The 18,714-nt window shown below is 39.5% G+C and overlaps 1 protein-coding gene across 3 annotated transcripts in view; it reads left to right on the forward strand.

Annotated features, from left to right (window-relative positions):
• The window catches only part of LOC139405510 (E3 ubiquitin-protein ligase Midline-1-like), a 46,879-nt gene that overhangs the window by 9,285 nt on the left and 18,880 nt on the right, over positions 1 to 18,714 (forward strand). For all 3 annotated transcript variants that reach the window (XM_071147903.1, XM_071147905.1, XM_071147904.1), the window contains exon 2: positions 1,572 to 2,293. In XM_071147903.1, the coding sequence (XP_071004004.1) occupies positions 1,628 to 2,293 (666 nt within the window). In that variant the 5' untranslated portion in view covers positions 1,572 to 1,627. The remainder of the gene's footprint in view (positions 1 to 1,571; positions 2,294 to 18,714) is intronic.

Raw genomic sequence — 18,714 nt, forward strand, 5'->3', positions numbered from 1 at the left:
TCATTGTAAATAACAATTTCTTCTCAACTGACTTGCCTGGTTAAATAAAGGTTGAATAAAATAAAATTAAAAAAAAAAGGATGACAGACAGACATTTCAGGACAGTGATCTTGTGTGGATTAAGTAGACACTTCTAATTCTGCTACTATTCTTAGTAGACATGAGCACTAATCTACTTTGTAAGTAATCTTACTGTTGAAATGGTATAACTTCCATTTCACCAGATTAATTTACTTCAGTGTACAAACAATCAACATGTTATATTGTGTGCACTGTGCATTTTAAAATGGATCATTTAACATTGCATTAAGAATATACTCTATTTTTTGTGGAGGAAACCATAAACCATAATAATATTTGAGTGTATTTCTGGCAACTGCTATACAGTAACCTATACCGTATGTTTTCTTAGTACTGACATCACGTTTGAACATTGGACACGCTAATTCTACCCTCCTTAGCTTGACTTGGCTCATCAACTTGGATAACAGAGAGAAGGTTTATGTTAAAACAAACTCCATGTCTGGGACAAAGCACCAACAGTAGCACAACAAAGCCCCACAGAGGAATTCATATTGTCTACATCACAGACATGTGAGACGAGCGCACCAGTTGTATCTTCCAGTAGGTTAACTGAGTGTCTCTGTGGATTTGAACAAGAATAGGGGAAGGGAACAAACCCGTCCTTGGCTATAGCTCTCTGCGAGTTTCTGTGTCCTCAACTTCAAAGACCACTTGTGCCCGGCTGGCCTGATAATGAGCTTTTGCCTTCTTTCACACATAATGAGTGGAGGTAGAGTTCACACAGGGAGACGCGACGGGCTCAGCGTATCCACTCGCAGCTGGGGTGTCTGACTGGCCTGGAACAAAGGCTCTGTGTCCGTCAGGCCAGTCACAGTAAGGAGTTCCAGCCGTGAACAGGCAGGGACTTCTGCTTCAGTGATCTGTCTGGCTTCACTGCCCTGGGCTAGCTAGCCTAGCCAAGCCTCTCCATAGACAAGGGCCACTTGACGAAAATGACTCATTTATGGTGTTTCCAGAGTTATATCATCAAAACAACTCAAAGCTCTTATAAAATATGCAGCGTTTGTTTGTTTTTACCAATTTCGGTCTTCTTCGTTTGGCTGTTGCATCGCAGGAAATACGGTCAGATGTGCCTCCCTATAAAATATGTAGGAATTAGTTCTAGAGAACTCAAGAGCGACATGGATTTCTTTACTTCTTACCAAACAGGTTTCATTTCGATTCAGCTTTAATTGATATTTCTGTAAGTTGTTTAGAATACACTGAAACTCAATTTAGAAGTGTCTGCATTTCATGCAATACCCCCTGATGAAGATACCAGAGATGTGTTATCCAATACCTGCTATTTATTCTTCTACCACACCAAGTAATCTCCAGTTTTCTTTAGATTAGGAATGTGGTCAGACTACTCATTAATTTCTATTCTGGGAAAGTTGACAACCCCCCACTGTTTAACCCTTTTGAACCCCTTGCTTCTCTCTCTTTCTCTCTCTCTATCTCTCCCATTCTCCCATTCTCTAATGATGAAGTCCATGTCATCCCTACAGATAGCTGATCAGCTTCCCTGGATTTCGCTGACGACATCGCTTTGTTGCGTGTGAAGATGGAAACACTGGAGTCGGAGCTGACCTGCCCAATCTGTCTGGAGCTCTTCGAGGACCCCTTGCTCTTGCCCTGCGCTCACAGCCTGTGTTTCAACTGTGCCCACCGCATCCTGATCTCCCACTGCAGCCCCAACGAGCCTGTGCAGTCCATCAGCGCCTTCCAGTGCCCAACCTGTCGCTATGCCATCACCCTCAACCAGAGGGGCCTAGAGGGACTGAAGCGTAACGTCACTTTGCAGAACATCATCGACCGCTTCCAGAAGGCTTCCGTGAGCGGGCCCAACTCCCCCAGCGAGACTCGCCGTGAGCGGGTCGCCCCGGACGGCACGGCCATGACCTCCCCCAGCGAGAGGGTGCAGTGTCAGTTCTGTGAGCAAGACCCTCCCCAGGATGCCGTCAAGACCTGTGTCACCTGTGAGGTGTCCTACTGCGACGAATGCTTGAAGGCCACCCACCCCAATAAGAAGCCCTTCACCAGCCACCGTCTGATCGAGCCCATGCCGGACTGCCACATCAGGGGACTCATGTGTCTGGAGCACGAGGACGAGAAGGTGAACATGTACTGTGTCACAGATGAACAGTTGATCTGTGCCTTGTGCAAACTGGTCGGTCGGCATCGGGACCACCAAGTTGCCGCCCTCAGCGACCGCTATGAGAAACTCAAGGTAAGAGATGCTCTGTGCTGTACTATGTTATACTGTACACACCTTCAGGAATGTCTGGGGAGTATGGGAAATTAATGATTGACTGTGAAAAGCTCACTATGTGCAATAACTTGTGTCCACTGAGTGGAATAAATGGTGAGATTAAAAATCATATTTGATTCAAATCAAGTAAAAACATTTGGGTATATTAAATAAACAATATTGTGCCTGAATTACCTGACACGTCAGATTCAATATCTGACCATTCTTTTTTAGTTTGGTTGAGATTCCCCGCACACATTTTCAGAGATGCAAAAAAATAATGTGATTGCTAATTGTGTTGTTTTCCAAATGTTGCCTCATCCTAAAAACCTATGTGACATACTGCAGCGTGAAAAACCCCTGTTGTTCCACAATTCACACGGTCATTTTAAGATTTAAAATTGAAGTAGGATCCAATATTTCAATAAAATAGTCTCCTATTAATATCCTCTGCTAACCAACGAGGAATGTTTCCTCAGACTCCTGGGTAAATCAGGAGTCATTGTGGTTGTAAACAGTGTTGCACAAGAGAACAATACAGTCAGGTAAACACACAGTTATACGCTATGTGTTATACTGTATCTACTGGCCCTCTTGGCTTACGAAACGTCAACACAAAGCTTACAGTATTAGAAACATGTCAAATGGAATTCCACATTCAGTCAGATTTCCCCACTAATGCAGCTACAGTAAACTCATATGAGGTCTGTTAATATTTCAAAGAGCAAAGAGCTTTGGGAACAAGGAGTGATCACACACCATGACACTTTCTTTTAGCGGCTTAAATATAACATTTTGACACGAAATCACAACCAATAAATAGAGATTGCTTCCAAGGGTTTCAGGTTAAGTTCAACTAACCTCTTTCCCTCCATGCGTCCATATTAATATGGTATCACGAGAGGCTCTTAGCTGGAACACACACAAAAAGGTGGCCACGCATTCCTTGCACTTAAGACTTGAATGAGCTCCTGTCAAAAGCATTGACGTTTGGGCTTTGTGGGCTAGCATTTCGCCTTCGCGCCATGGGACTCGATCATGGCTCCAGAAACCTCATGGGAGCGATTAACGCTTTATTACCAGGCAGAACCATGCGGCTGTGTATTATAGTTAGCCTTTCACATGGAAATATACCCTCACATCTGACAAGCTCTATCAAGAGACACGGCAAATAGGGATGTGATGTCAGTAGACCTTAACCCCTATAGATTCTGTTGAACCACATGTATAGAAGTATTTTATCAGTAAATTCATTTTTTTCTTTTTTTGTATTTACAATAGCAATATCTATTATCGTTTTTTTGTTGTTGTTTTTTTTTTACAGTTGATTGATAGCCAATTGATGTTTTATTTGAAGGAGGCAGTGTTTAGTCAATGCCTTTAGTAAAGGAGAATTCAGTGTAATCATGTAATAACGTGTCTAGATGAAGGCTTTCTAGGGACCACATGGATACCATTGCATGACTTTGAAAAGACCTCAGGACTTTTCACAAATAAATACAAATGTGACACTATTTATGCATGAGTCACCAACAGGGATTTTGCATTACATAGTACACACGGATTACTTTTTTTGCTTGACCTTTCACCAAAAACAAAGAGAATGCCAAGCTTGGTCCCAGAATCCCAGTGAAACTGAGATGCGGTAATCTTAGATTGCAACACTATGGCGATCGAGGTCAGAGCATCAGCGGTAACCAGTGTTTCCTTTGTTTGATCATGCTGTCATTGTGCAGAGAACGCCAGACTACTATCTCAGTGAGAGGAGCGAGCAAGAGGAAGCAGACCAGGAGATATCTACGGTATCTACAGTATTAATCCAACTCCATATTCAGGGACAGGTCTACTAAGAGTTAACAGCTGTTATTTTCAACGGGGAATAAAACCTGCAGACAAAATAATACCAATATTCAAGGTAAAATATATCAAGGTAAAATCAAAAAATATATATGTTGGACTCTTTTATTCCCCTCTGAAAATAACAGGAGAATATTTTGCACAGGTGCAAATGCTCTGTAAACCTGACCCGTAGAATATAGTCCACCACTATGGGTGGCTTCACGGCCTCTATGTGATATCTGCTTTTTTGCGTAACGAGTAATGCCATACAGTATATATATACATTATAAAGATAATATATGTACTCTGGAACATAGTTTACCATCAGGTTTTACATAACCCCCCCATGGAGATTGTAAAATAAGAATTTGTTCTTAACTGACTTGCTTAGTTAAATAGGTTAAAGGAAGAGCGGCAGACTTACTGTAGTTGTGGTCAAACTTGAGCTCTGCATTTCTGACATTTCTTACCAGTTGTAAGATACTCTACCTACTAGTTGGTCACGTTTTTTTTCAGGACAAATCCTACGTTATATCTGATTACAACGTCCGTGGCCATGTCAACTCTTTCATTCTTCAGATACAAATGAATTAAGTTATTCTGAGCATGACAGTAAATGTCAGAACTAGCCAACAAACCCAAAACTGGTCCTCATTACTCTTTATCAAGCTGTCAATACCTTTTGTCTTGTGTGGGATTACTCTCTGTCTGTTTGTCATTCCCCCCTGACCTCTGTGCCAAGGTATTGTCATACTGTGTCCCTGAGTCAGTCTATAGCACTAGAAGGACCAGGTTTTAGGGGGTGTTTGATTCATTTTTGTGGTTGCAACATTTTCCTTTGTGCCCCCTCGTGCATCTTTCACATGGGGCTATTGTCTTGATTTTTAAAAATATATATTTTTTAAGAGGCTTTATCTTTTACATAAATGACTAGTCACCCCGCTTCACCTTTTTGAATTTAAGCGTATAAAATATACAACAGCCAAAGTACAAAATAACCTAAATAAATAATGTTAACAGAGACTTTATGAAAAGACAAAGATATTTAATTTATGTGGAGATGCAGTCATAGACCTCACTGCAAAAAAAGGTAGCGTTGGTAAATGAATTGCACTTCTGAATTGCAGTCTTGACAAGCTGGACTGGAGTATGCCGATGTTACCCACTGCGAAGCCACATCCTAGCCCTGTTCATTTACAACCCAGAAGGAACTGGCTAATGTAGAGGGGACGTAAATCATAGACGTAACAGAAGTATTTAGACACCTGTACATGTCTGAAATCTCTTATGTTAGGCAAAAGAAAAGTGAGAAAGACAGGGGAGGGGTAAAAATATTTCTAATTGATTCTAGTTTGAAGGATCAAATCAAATCAAATTGTATTTGTCACAAGCCCTTAACCAACAATGCTTTAAGAAGTTTAAAAAATAAATACAAATAAGTGGTAAGTTAAAATCTAGATAAGTAAAAAATAGAAAATAAAAGTAACAAATAATTAAACAGCTGCACTAAAATAACAAGCGAGGCTTTACACAGGGAGTAACGGTACAGAGTCAATGTGCGGGGGCACCGGTTAGCTGAGGTAATTGAGGTAATATGTACAGTACAAGTAGGTAGAGTTAAAGTATCTATGCATAGATAATAACAGAGAGTAGCAGCAGCGTAAAAGAGGGGTCTGGGTAGCCCTTTGATTAGCTGTTCAGGAGTGTTAGGGCTTGGGGGTAGAAGCTGTTATGAAGCCTTTTGGACCTAGACTTGCCGCTCCAGTACCGCTTGCCGTGCTGTACCAGAGAGAACACTCTCTGACTTGGGTGGCTGGAGTTTTTGACAATTTTTAGGGCCTTCCTCTGACACCTCCTGAAATAGAGGTTCTGGATGGCAGGAAGCTTGGTCCCAGTTATGTACTGGGCCGTACGCACTACCCTTTGTAGTGCCTTGCGGTCGGAGGCCGAGCAGTTGTCATACCAGGAAGTGAAGCAACCAGTCAGGATGCTCTCGATGGTGCTGGTTCTAGAGTTAGAAGGATCATTATTGGTTCTAGAGTTAGAAGGATCATTATTGGTTCTAGAGTTAGAAGGATCATTATTGGTTCTAGAGTTAGAAGGATCATTATTGGTTCTAGAGTTAGAAGAATAATTATTGGTTCTAGAGTAAGAAGGATTATTATTGGTTCTAGAGTTAGAAGGATCATTATTGGTTCTAGAGTTAGAAGGATCATTATTGGTTCTAGAGTAGGAAGGATCATTATTGGTTCTAGAGTTAGAAGGATCATTGTTGGTTCTAGAGTTAGAAGGATCATTATTGGTTCTAGAGTTAGAAGGATCATTATTGGTTCTAGAGTAAGAAGGATCATTATTGTTTCTAGAGTTAAAATGTTCATTATTGTTTCAAGTTAAATTAAGAATATTAGTTCTAGAGTAAGAAGGATCATTATTGGTTCTAGAGTTAGAAGGATCATTATTGGTTCTAGAGTAAGAAGGATCATTATTGGTTCTAGAGTTAGAAGGATCAAATCAAATCAATCAAATCAAATCAAAGGATCATCATTGGTTCTTGAGTTAGAAGGATCATTATTGGTTCTAGAGTTAGAAGGATCATTATTGCTTCTAGAGTTAGAAGGATAATTATTGGTTCTAGAGTAAGAAGGATCATTATTGGTTCTAGAGTTAGAAGGATAATTATTGGTTCTAGAGTAAGAAGGATCATTATTGGTTCTAGAGTTAGAAGGATCATTATTGGTTCTAGAGTTAAAATGTTCATTATTGTTTCAAGTTAAATTATGAATATTAGTTCTAGAGTTAAAAGGATCATTATTGGTTCTAGAGTTAAAAGGAACATTATGTGTTATGGTTCAAGTTCCAAAGGTTCTACATTGTTTCCTCACGTTCATCTGACATGTTTTCATCTTCATTACATATTTTTCAAGTTAATTTCCTCTATACTATAATGATAAATTATACAACTGTGTGCCTGAACTATAGTACATTGAAATGCTCTTAGTGTTTGGACAGTTCCCTGCGATGGATTTCTATTTTCCTAAATCAATTCAGACATGATGAGAGGAAGGAATAGCTGCTTCCTCTGGATGAGGAATGCTTTTGGTCCCATACCTTTGGTTATGGCTTGCTCAGTCTCTCTTCCTTCCTGACAAAAACCTGACCGGTCAGGTCACTGTCTGTGTTTCAAAACTGTTCTGACAACTTTCTGTTCTGACAACTAGTCTGGGTCTGCGGTCTGTCTTTCAGTGTTGGACAGGGAGGTTCTTGGCCGAGCGGGTTATATAGTCTGGGTCTGTCGTCTGTCTTTCAGTGTTGGACAGGGAGGTTCTTGGCCGAGCAGGTTATATAGTCTTGGCCTGCTGTCTGTCTTTCAGTGTTGGACAGGGAGGTTCTTGGCCGAGCGGGTTATATAGTCTGGGTCTGTCGTCTGTCTTTCAGTGTTGGACAGGGAGGTTCTTGGCCGAGCGGGTTATATAGTCTGGGCCTGCCGTCTGTCTTTCAGTGTTGGACAGGGAGGTTCTTGGCCGAGCGGGTTATATAGTCTGGGCCTGCCGTCTGTCTTTCAGTGTTGGACAGGGAGGTTCTTGGCAGAGCGGGTTATATAGTCTGGGTCTGCTGTCTGTCTTTCAGTGTTGGACAGGGAGGTTCTTGGCAGAGCGGGTTATATAGTCTGGGCATGCTGTCTGTCTTTCAGTGTTGGACAGGGAGGTTCTTGGCAGAGTGGGTTATATAGTCTGGACCTGCTGTCTGTCTTTCAGTGTTGGACAGGGAGGTTCTTGGCCAAGCTGGTTATATAGTCTGGGCCTGCCATCTGTCTTTCAGTGTTGGACATGGAGGTTCTTGGTCAAGCTGGTTATATAGTCTGGGCCTGCCGTCTGTCTTTCAGTGTTGACAGGGAGGTTCTTGGCAGAGTGGGTTATATAGTCTGGGCCTGCCATATGTCTTTCAGTGTTGGACAGGGAGGTTCTTCAGGGATCCAAACATTTTCAAATTAATGGCACAGGACAAAATCATCTCTGAGAGGAAGTGGATGCTTTATCTCCTGTTGGGAGTTGAAATGTCAACTGGCATGCCACCCTAACTGTCAAACGTTTATGGAAGAGAGACAGGCTAGATGGGTAGATACCCTATTTACATAAAAGCAATATTATTTTGACCTGGCAACAGTATTAACCAACCATAACTATTCCCTTTATGACTCCTTATGTCATCACATTCCGTTTTCTTCACCAAGTCAATTATTTCAAGTGCATTATACAACTTGACGTGCAAACATACTACTAGACATACCGCTGTATAAAATAAATGTGTTTTTCAGCTGATTAAATGATCATAATGAGTCCATTTAAACTTAATGAACTGCATTGCAGCGTTTATCATGAAGTCATTGGTTGTTTCTGTGCGGCTGCATCAGCTGTTCTCCAGCCAGGGCTCTATGGATCTCCAGGCACCTTCCATCCATCCATCCACGGCAGGCAGCACAAAGCTATTATAATTGCTTTCATCACCTCTGCTTGGATATAAATAAATCATTTTGGTGAGAGCAGTTTAATAAAAATAAATAAGAAAAAGGCTATTTCTGTGCACGCTGACGGCTGACACACAGAGCCTAATGAAATGGCAATGTGAAAAGGCCGACCTGAGAAAGCTTCCCAACATTAGCTAAACAGTGACTTCACAGACACGTTCAGTTCTCCAAAGTTCTCTGTTTACTAAATTCTTCCATTTTTTTCATCGTACTGTACTGTACAGTGTATTCGGAAAGCATTCAGACCCCTTGAATTTTTCCACATTTTATTACGTTACAGCCATATTCTAAAATGGATTAAATATATTTTTTACCTCATCAATCTAAACACAATATACCATAATGAAAAAGAAAAAACAAGGTTTTTAGAAATGTTTACAAACGTACAAAAAAAAACTGAAATATCACATTTACATAAGTATTCAGACCCTTTACTCAGTACTTTGTTGAAGCACCTTTGTCAGCGATTACAGCCTTGAGTCTTCTTGGGTATGACGCTATAAGCTTGGCACACCTGTATTTGGGGAGTTTCTCCCATTCTTCTCTGCAGATCCTCTCAATGTCTGTAAGGATGGATGGGGTGCGTCGCTGCACAGCTGTTTTCAGGTCTCTCCAGAGATGTTTCATCAGGTACATGTCCGGGCTCTGGATGGGCCACCCAAGGACATTCAGAGACTTGTCCCGAAGCCACTCCTGCGTTGTCTTGGCTGTGTGCTTAGGGTCATTGTCCTGTTGGAAGGTCGACCCAGTCTGAGATCTTAAGCGCTCTGGAGCAGGTTCATCGCTCTGTTCATCTTTCCCTTGATTATGACTCCCAGTTCCTGCCGCTGAAAAACATCCCCACAGCATGATGCTGCCATCTCCCATCTCCCAGACCAAGGCCCTTCTACCCTGATTGATCAATTTGGCCGGACGGCCAGCTTTAGGAAGAGTAATGGTGGTTCCAAACTTCTTCCATTTAAGAATGACGGAGGCCACTGTGTTCTTGGGGACCTTCAACGCTGCAGAAATATTTTGGTACAATTCTCCAGATTTGTGCCTCGACACAATCCTGTCTCGGAGCTCTACTGACAATTCCTTCGACCTCATGGCTTGGTTTTTGCTCTGACATGCACTGTCAACTGTGGGACCTTATATAGAAAGGTAGTGTGCATTTCCAAAACATGTCCAATCAATTGAATTTACCACAGGTGGACTCCAATCAAGTTGTAGAAACATCTCAAGAATGATCAATGGAAAAAGGAATGAGTCTGATGTCAAAGGGTCTGAATATTCATGTAAATAAGGTATTTCTGTATTTTTTTTTCTAAAGCCTGTTTTCACTTTGTCATTATGTGATATTGTGATGTCATTATGTGGTATTGTGATGTCATTATGTGGTATTGTGATGTCATTATGTGGTATTGTGATGTCATTATGTGGTATTGTGTGTGTATATTGATGAGGAATTGTTTTTATTTCATCCATTTTAGAACAAGGCTGTAAAGTAACAAAATGTGGAAAAAGGGAAGGGGTGTGAATACTTTCCGAATGCACTGTATGTGTCACAATTACTTTATGGCATTGCAACACGAAGGGCTTGTACTTAATATGATAAAACCAAGGGGGAAAAAACATGGTGAACAATTACTTCAACATATAGGCCTAAGGATTTCAACAAGCAGTTGATTTAAATTCTTTCTTTTGTTGAGCAAAGTGTTCTGGCATTAACAGTCCATTTTGGTATTAGCTTGCTGTTTTCATTCAGGGAAGTAAGCCCATGATGCTATCAATAGACCCATACATGGAACAATTCTTCTGGAGCGTAATCCCAATATTAAGTCCATCTAGGATTATATAACCATTAACGAATAACCCTCTCAGACATCAAACCAATGTCCTTGTATTCTCCTTATGCCTCACTGCATAACCCTTGTGGAAAGACAAAGTCAAATCAAATCAAATCAAATTTTATTTGTCACATACACATGGTTAGCAGATGTTAATGCGAGTGTAGCGAAATGCTTGTGCTTCTAGTTCTGACAATGCAGTAATAACCAACAAGTAATCTAGCTAACAATTCCAAAACTACTACCTTATAGACACAAGTGTAAGGGGATAAATAATATGTACATAAAGATATATGAATGAGTGATGGTACAGAGCGGCATAGGCAAGATACAGTAGATGGTATTGAGTACAGTATATACATATGAGATGAGTATGTAAACAAAGTGGCATAGTTATAGTGGCTAGTGATACATGTATTACATAAAGATGCAGTAGATGATATAGAGTACAGTATATACGTATGCATATGAGATGAATAATGTAGGGTATGTAAACATTATATTAGGTAGCATTGTTTAAAGTGCTTAGTGATATATTTGACATAATTTCCCATCAATTCCCATTATTAAAGTGGCTGGAGTTGAGTCAGGGTGTTGGCAGCAGCCACTCAATGTTAGTGGTGGCTGTTTAACAGTCTGATGGCCTTGAGATAGAAGCTGTTTTTCAGTCTCTCGGTCCCAGCTTTGATGCACCTGTACTGACCTCGCCTTCTGGATGATAGCGGGGTGAACAGGCAGTGGCTCGGGTGGTTGTTGTCCTTGGTGATCTTTATGGCCTTCCTGTGGTGTAGGTGTCCTGGAGGGCAGGTAGTTTGCCCCGGGTGATGCGTTGCGCAGACCTCACTACCCTCTGGAGAGCCTTACAGTTGTGGGCGGAGCAGTTGCCGTACCAGGCGGTGATACAGCCCGACAGGATGCTCTCGATTGTGCATCTGTAGAAGTTTGTGAGTGCTTTTGGTGACAAGCCAAATTTCTTCAGCCTCCTGAGGTTGAAGAGGCGCTGTTGCGCCTTCTTCACAATGCTGTCTGTGTGGGTGGACCGATTCATCCTTGGAGCAAAGATATAACTAGCTGTTAATACTAAATTGTTGTGCAAGACAATCATACAACATAAAATGTACTTGCTACAAGTTACCACCAGCTAAATTGATGATGTTAAAATGCCTTTTTACTCTGTTCCAAAAGCAGACATTATCTTACATTTATTTTAGACTAACATTTAGTATTTGTAACATTGTTTCACATTTGTAACATTGTTTCACATTTGTAACATTGTTTCAATATTCAAATTCAAACTAGAGGTCGACCGATTATGATTTTTCAACGCCGATACCGATACTGATTATTGGAGGACCAAAAAAAAGCTGATACCGATTAATCGGCCAATATTTTTAATTGATTTGTAATAATGAGAATTATAACAATACTGAATGAACACTTATTTTAACTTAATATAATACATCAATAAAATCATTTTAGCCTCAAATAAATAATGAAACATGTTGAATTTGGTTGAAATAATGCAAAAACAAAGTGTTGGAGAAGAAGGTAAAAGTGCAATATGTGCCATGTAAGAAAGCTAACATTTAAATCGTAAAAAAATGCTTTTTTTTATGGAAATCTATTACAGTAAGGTACTTAAATGTTACCCAGAAACTATTTGAAATGGATATAGAAACGGCATCATTGGGCCTTTAAGATTTGTTTTCTTCAAAAAATAATAACAATTGGGAGCATTAATAACTGGTTGTTTGGATCCTGGATACTGATTGGATGAGCAGTGTTCCAAGCTGCTCTGTGATGTCCATCACAGACACACTTATGCCTGCTAACAGTTCCATCTGAAAAAAAAAAATGAAAAAAAAATAATAATAATATTAAAAAATATATATAAAATAAAAAATAAAATAAAAAGTTCCATCTGAAAATGATCTCTGCACCTCCAACGGAATATCATGTTCATGTTGCTGTCAGTATCATCTCTTGGATTTATCTCAACTCGCACATTATTTCCCTTTGCTTCCAGCCTAGCTTTTAGTTTGGTACAGTGGGGGTTTAATATAAGCCTAGCTTAGTTTGGTACAGTAGGGGTTTAATATAAGCCTAGCTTCTAGTTTGGTACAGTGGGGGTTTAATATAAGCCTAGCTTTTAGTTTGGTACAGTGGGGGTTTAATATAAGCCTAGCTTAGTTTGGTACAGTGGGGGTTTAATATAAGCCTAGCTTTTAGTTTGTTACAGTGGGGGTTTAATATAAGCCTAGCTTAGTTTGGAACAGTGGGGGTTTAATATAAGCCTAGCTTTTAGTTTGGTACAGTGGGGGTTTAATATAAGCCTAGCTTTAAGGTTGGTACAGTGGGGGTTTAATATAAGCCTAGCTTAGTTTGGTACAGTGGGGGTTTAATATAAGCCTAGCTTTAAGTTTGGTACAGTGGGGGTTTAATATAAGCCTAGCTTAGTTTGGTACAGTGGGGGTTTAATATAAGCCTAGCATTTAGTTTGGTACAGTGGGGGTTTAATATAAGCCTAGCTTTAAGGTTGGTACAGTGGGGGTTTAATATAAGCCTAGCTTTAAGTTTGGTACAGTGGGGGTTTAATATAAGCCTAGCTTAGTTTGGTACAGTGGGGGTTTAATAGAAGCCTAGCATTTAGTTTGGTACAGTGGGGGTTTAATATAAGCCTAGCTTAGTTTGGTACAGTGGGGGTTTAATATAAGCCTAGCTTTTAGTTTGGTACAGTGGGGGTTTAATATAAGCTTTTAGTTTGGTACAGTGGGGGTTTAATATAAGCTTTAAGGTTGGTACAGTGGGGGTTTAATATAAGCCTAGCTTTAAGGTTGGTACAGTGGGGGTTTAATATAAGCCTAGCTTAGTTTGGTACAGTGGGGGTTTAATATAAGCCTAGCTTTAAGTTTGGTACAGTGGGGGTTTAATATAAGCCTAGCTTAGTTTGGTACAGTGGGGGTTTAATATAAGCCTAGCTTAGTTTGGTACAGTGGGGGTTTAATATAAGCCTAGCTTTAAGGTTGGTACAGTGGGGGTTTAATATAAGCCGAGCTTTAAGTTTGGTACAGTGGGGGTTTAATATAAGCCTAGCTTAGTTTGGTACAGTGGGGGTTTAATATAAGCCTAGCATTTAGTTTGGTACAGTGGGGGTTTAATATAAGCCTAGCTTAGTTTGGTACAGTGGGGGTTTAATATAAGCCTAGCTTTTAGTTTGGTACAGTGGGGGTTTAATATAAGCCTAGCTTTAAGGTTGGTACAGTGGGGGTTTAATATAAGCCTAGCTTTAAGGTTGGTACAGTGGGGGTTTAATATAAGCCTAGCTTAATTTGGTACAGTGGGGGTTTAATATAAGCCTAGCTTTAAGTTTGGTACAGTGGGGGTTTAATATAAGCCTTGCTTTAAGTTTGGTACAGTGGGGGTTTAATATAAGCCTAGCTTTTAGTTTGGTACAGTGGGGGTTTAATATAAGCCTAGCTTTAAGGTTGGTACAGTGGGGGTTTAATATAAGCCTAGCTTTAAGGTTGGTACAGTGGGGGTTTAATATAAGCCTAGCTTAGTTTGGTACAGTGGGGGTTTAATATAAGCCTAGCTTAGTTTTTTACAGTGGGGGTTTAATATAAGCCTAGCTTAGTTTGGTACAGTGGGGGTTTAATATAAGCCTAGCTTAGTTTGGTACAGTGGGGGTTTAATATAAGCCTAGCTTTAAGGTTGGTACAGTGGGCGTTTAATATAAGCCTAGCTTAGTTTGGTACAGTGGGGGTTTAATATAAGCCTAGCTTTAAGTTTGGTACAGTGGGGGTTTAATATAAGCCTAGCTTAGTTTGGTACAGTGGGGGTTTAATATAAGCCTAGCATTTAGTTTGGTACAGTGGGGGTATAATATAAGCCTAGCTTTAAGGTTGGTACAGTGGGGGTTTAATATAAGCCTAGCTTTAAGTTTGGTACAGTGGGGGTTTAATATAAGCCTAGCTTAGTTTGGTACAGCGGGGGTTTAATATAAGCCTAGCATTTAGTTTGGTACAGTGGGGGTTTAATATAAGCCTAGCTTAGTTTGGTACAGTGGGGGTTTAATATAAGCCTAGCTTTTAGTTTGGTACAGTGGGAGTTTAATATAAGCCTAGCTTTCAGGTTGGTACAGTGGGGGTTTAATATAAGCCTAGCTTTAAGGTTGGTACAGTGGGGGTTTAATATAAGCCTAGCTTAGTTTGGTACAGTGGGGGTTTAATATAAGCCTAGCTTTAAGTTTGGTACAGTGGGGGTTTAATATAAGCCTAGCTTAGTTTGGTACAGTGGGGGTTTAATATAAGCCTAGCATTTAGTTTGGTACAGTGGGGGTTTAATATAAGCCTAGCTTTAAGGTTGGTACAGTGGGGGTTTAATATAAGCCTAGCTTTAAGGTTGGTACAGTGGGGGTTTAATATAAGCCTAGCTTAGTTTGGTACAGTGGGGGTTTAATATAAGCCTAGCTTTAAGTTTGGTACAGTGGGGGTTTAATATAAGCCTAGCTTAGTTTGGTACAGTGGGGGTTTAATATAAGCCTAGCATTTAGTTTGGTACAGTGGGGGTTTAATATAAGCCTAGCTTTAAGGTTGGTACAGTGGGGGTTTAATGTAAGCCTAGCTTTAAGTTTGGTACAGTGGGGGTTTAATATAAGCCTAGCTTAGTTTGGTACAGTGGGGGTTTAATATAAGCCTAGCTTTTAGTTTGGTACAGTGGGGGTTTAATATAAGCCTAGCTTTAAATTTGGTACAGTGGGGGTTTAATATAAGCCTAGCTTTAAGTTTGGTACAGTGGGGGTTTCATGTAAGCCTAGCTTTTAGTTTGTTACAGTGGGTGTTTAATATAAGCCTAGCTTTAAGTTTGGTACAGTGGGGGTTTAATATAAGCCTAGCTTAGTTTGGTACAGTGGGGGTTTAATATAAGCCTAGCTTAGTTTGGTACAGTGGGGGTTTAATATAAGCTTAGTTTGGTACATTGGGGGTTTAATATAAGCCTAGCTTAGTTTGGTACAGTGGGGGTTTAATATAAGCCTAGCTTTAAGTTTGGTACAATGGGGGTTTAATATAAGCCTAGCTTTAAGTTTGGTACAGTGGGGGTTTAATATAAGCCTAGCTTAGTTTGGTACAGTGGACGTTTAATATAAGCCTAGCTTAGTTTGGTACAGTGGGGGTTTAATATAAGCTTAGTTTGGTACATTGGGGGTTTAATATAAGCCTAGCTTAGTTTGGTACAGTGGGGGGTTAATATAAGCCTAGCTTAGTTTGGCACAGTGGAGGTTTAATATAAGCCTAGCTTAGTTTGGTACAGTGGGGGTTTAATATAAGCCTAGCATTTAGTTTGGTACAGTGGGGGTTTAATATAAGCCTAGCTTTTAGTTTGGTACAGTGGGGGTTTAATATAAGCCTAGCATTTAGTTTGGTACAGTGGGGGTTTAATATAAGCCTAGCTTAGTTTGGTACAGTGGGGGTTTAATATAAGCTTAGTTTGGTACATTGGGGGTTTAATATAAGCCTAGCATTTAGTTTGGTACAGTGGGGGTTTAATATAAGCCTAGCTTAGTTTGGTACAGTGGGGGTTTAATATAAGCTTAGTTTGGTACAGTGTGGGTTTAATATAAGCCTAGCATTTAGTTTGGTACAGTGGGGGTTTAATATAAGCCTAGCTTAGTTTGGTACAGTGGACGTTTAATATAAGCCTAGCTTAGTTTGGTACAGTGGGGGTTTAATATAAGCCTAGCTTTTAGTTTGGTACAGTGGGGGTTTAATATAAGCCTAGCATTTAGTTTGGTACAGTGGGGGTTTAATATAAGCCTAGCTTAGTTTGGTACAGTGGGGGTTTAATATAAGCCTAGCTTTTAGTTTGGTACAGTGGGGGTTTAATATAAGCCTAGCTTTGTTTGGTACAGTGGGGGTTTAATATAAGCCTAGCATTTAGTTTGGTACAGTGGGGGTTTAATATAAGCCTAGCTTAGTTTGGTACAGTGGGGGTTTAATATAAGCCTAGCTTTTAGTTTGGTACAGTGGGGGTTTAATATAAGCCTAGCTTTTAGTTTGGTACAGTGGGGGTTTAATATAAGCCTAGCTTTTAGTTTGGTACAGTGGGGGTTTAATGTAAGCCTCACAGTCTGCCTGTCCAACCTCGGAAACAATGTTTCACTCTTGAATGTCGATCTCTGTAGTACCATACATATAGTGAACGGTGCCCAGACGAGACCACTTTTCCTGAGCCAGTCGAAATAAAGCATTATCATGGACATATCCAAGTAAATGCCAATAGCAAAAATGCTAAAAACAAAACGTGAAAAAATGAAAATGCAGCTAGTATACGGTCATTCCAGGTTCAGTGTTTGACGTGGTTTGAGTTAGGCTAGCGAGATAGCTAGCTACAAGAAAGTTATCCAGCCTGCATAGCAACCATTTTGTTTAGAACGGGTGACCAGTCTTTTTGCATAGCAACTGTGCAAAAACAATTAATCACCAAAATAACTAACAACCAGATTTTTAGGGGTGGAAAAATGTAATTGTATGAATTTGACTTATCAAACTAACGTTTTCATGAAAATATGTCATTTCATTGTTATTTAAATATTTTGGTAACCGTTTTATAATGGTGGACCTCAACAACGTTTGACGGTGAATGAGTGGTCTCGGAACATACAGTGAAAGTTTGGGAACCGCTGCTATACACTATAGCCATGGATGTACCATGCAGCAATGCCATAATTAGTCAAGTTTTGAGAGAGTTGGATCTGAGTCAGATATATAGTGGTAGAGTAGTGGTGTAATAATGTGATGTATTGTAGATATATAGTGGTAGAGTAGTGGTGTAATAATGTGTTGTATTGTAGATATATAGTGGTGTAATAATGTGATGTATTGTAGATATATAGTGGTAGAGTAGTGGTGTAATAATGTGTTGTATTGTAGATATATAGTGGTAGAGTAGTGGTGTAATAATGTGTTGTATTGTAGATATATAGTGGTGTAATAATGTGTTGTATTATAGATATATAGTGGTAGAGTAGTGGTGTAATAATGTGTTGTATTGTAGATATGTAGTGGTAGAGTAGTGGTGTAATAATGTATTGTAGATATATAGTGGTAGAGTAGTGGTGTAATAATGTGATGTATTGTAGATATATAGTGGTAGAGTAGTGGTGTAATAATGTGATGTATTGTAGATATATAGTGGTAGAGTAGTGGTGTAATAATGTGTTGTATTGTAGATATATAGTGGTGTAATAATGTGATGTATTGTAGATATATAGTGGTAGAGTAGTGGTGTAATAATGTGTTGTATTATAGATATATAGTGGTAGAGTAGTGGTGTAATAATGTGTTGTATTGTAGATATGTAGTGGTAGAGTAGTGATGTAATAATGTGTTGTATTGTAGATATATAGTGGTGTAATAATGTGTTGTATTGTAGATATGTAGTGGTAGAGTAGTGGTGTAATAATGTGTTGTATTGTAGATATATAGTGGTGTAATAATGTATTGTATTATAGATATATAGTGGTAGAGTAGTGGTGTAATAATGTGTTGTATTGTAGATATATAGTGGTAGAGTAGTGGTGTAATAATGTATTGTATTATAGATATATAGTGGTAGAGTAGTGGTGTAATAATGTATTGTATTATAGATATATGGTGGTAGAGTAGTGGTGTAATAATGTGTTGTATTATAGATATATAGTGGTAGAGTAGTGGTGTAATAATGTGTTGTATTGTAGATATGTAGTGGTAGAGTAGTGGTGTAATAATGTATTGTATTGTAGATATGTAGTGGTAGAGTAGTGGTGTAATAATGTATTGTATTGTAGATATGTAGTGGTAGAGTAGTGGTGTAATAATGTATTGTAGTTTTGAGAGAGTTGGATCTGAGTCACCATTGGGTGATTAATGCATGAATGGTTTAGTTGCCTGGAGCTCGATAAAATACGTATCGCCAATGTTCACCGCTATACTACGCTTGAAATTGAAAGATCGTTACCGATTGGGCCGGAACATGCAGTCTCCACTAACGTCGGGACATTGCATTTAAATGTATATCGTGCTGTAGCGCAGGTCTTCAGTGTTAAGAATTTCATTTACACACAAAAGCACACCACACGCATGGACACATCTCCTAACACACGCACTCTACACACACGTACATTGTAAAATTGCTATATTGCTGCATTATGGATTTTGTGTTATAGAAAT

Source organism: Oncorhynchus clarkii, chromosome 3, assembly GCF_045791955.1.
Source record: "Oncorhynchus clarkii lewisi isolate Uvic-CL-2024 chromosome 3, UVic_Ocla_1.0, whole genome shotgun sequence".
Classification (NCBI taxonomy): Eukaryota; Metazoa; Chordata; class Actinopteri; order Salmoniformes; family Salmonidae; genus Oncorhynchus; species Oncorhynchus clarkii.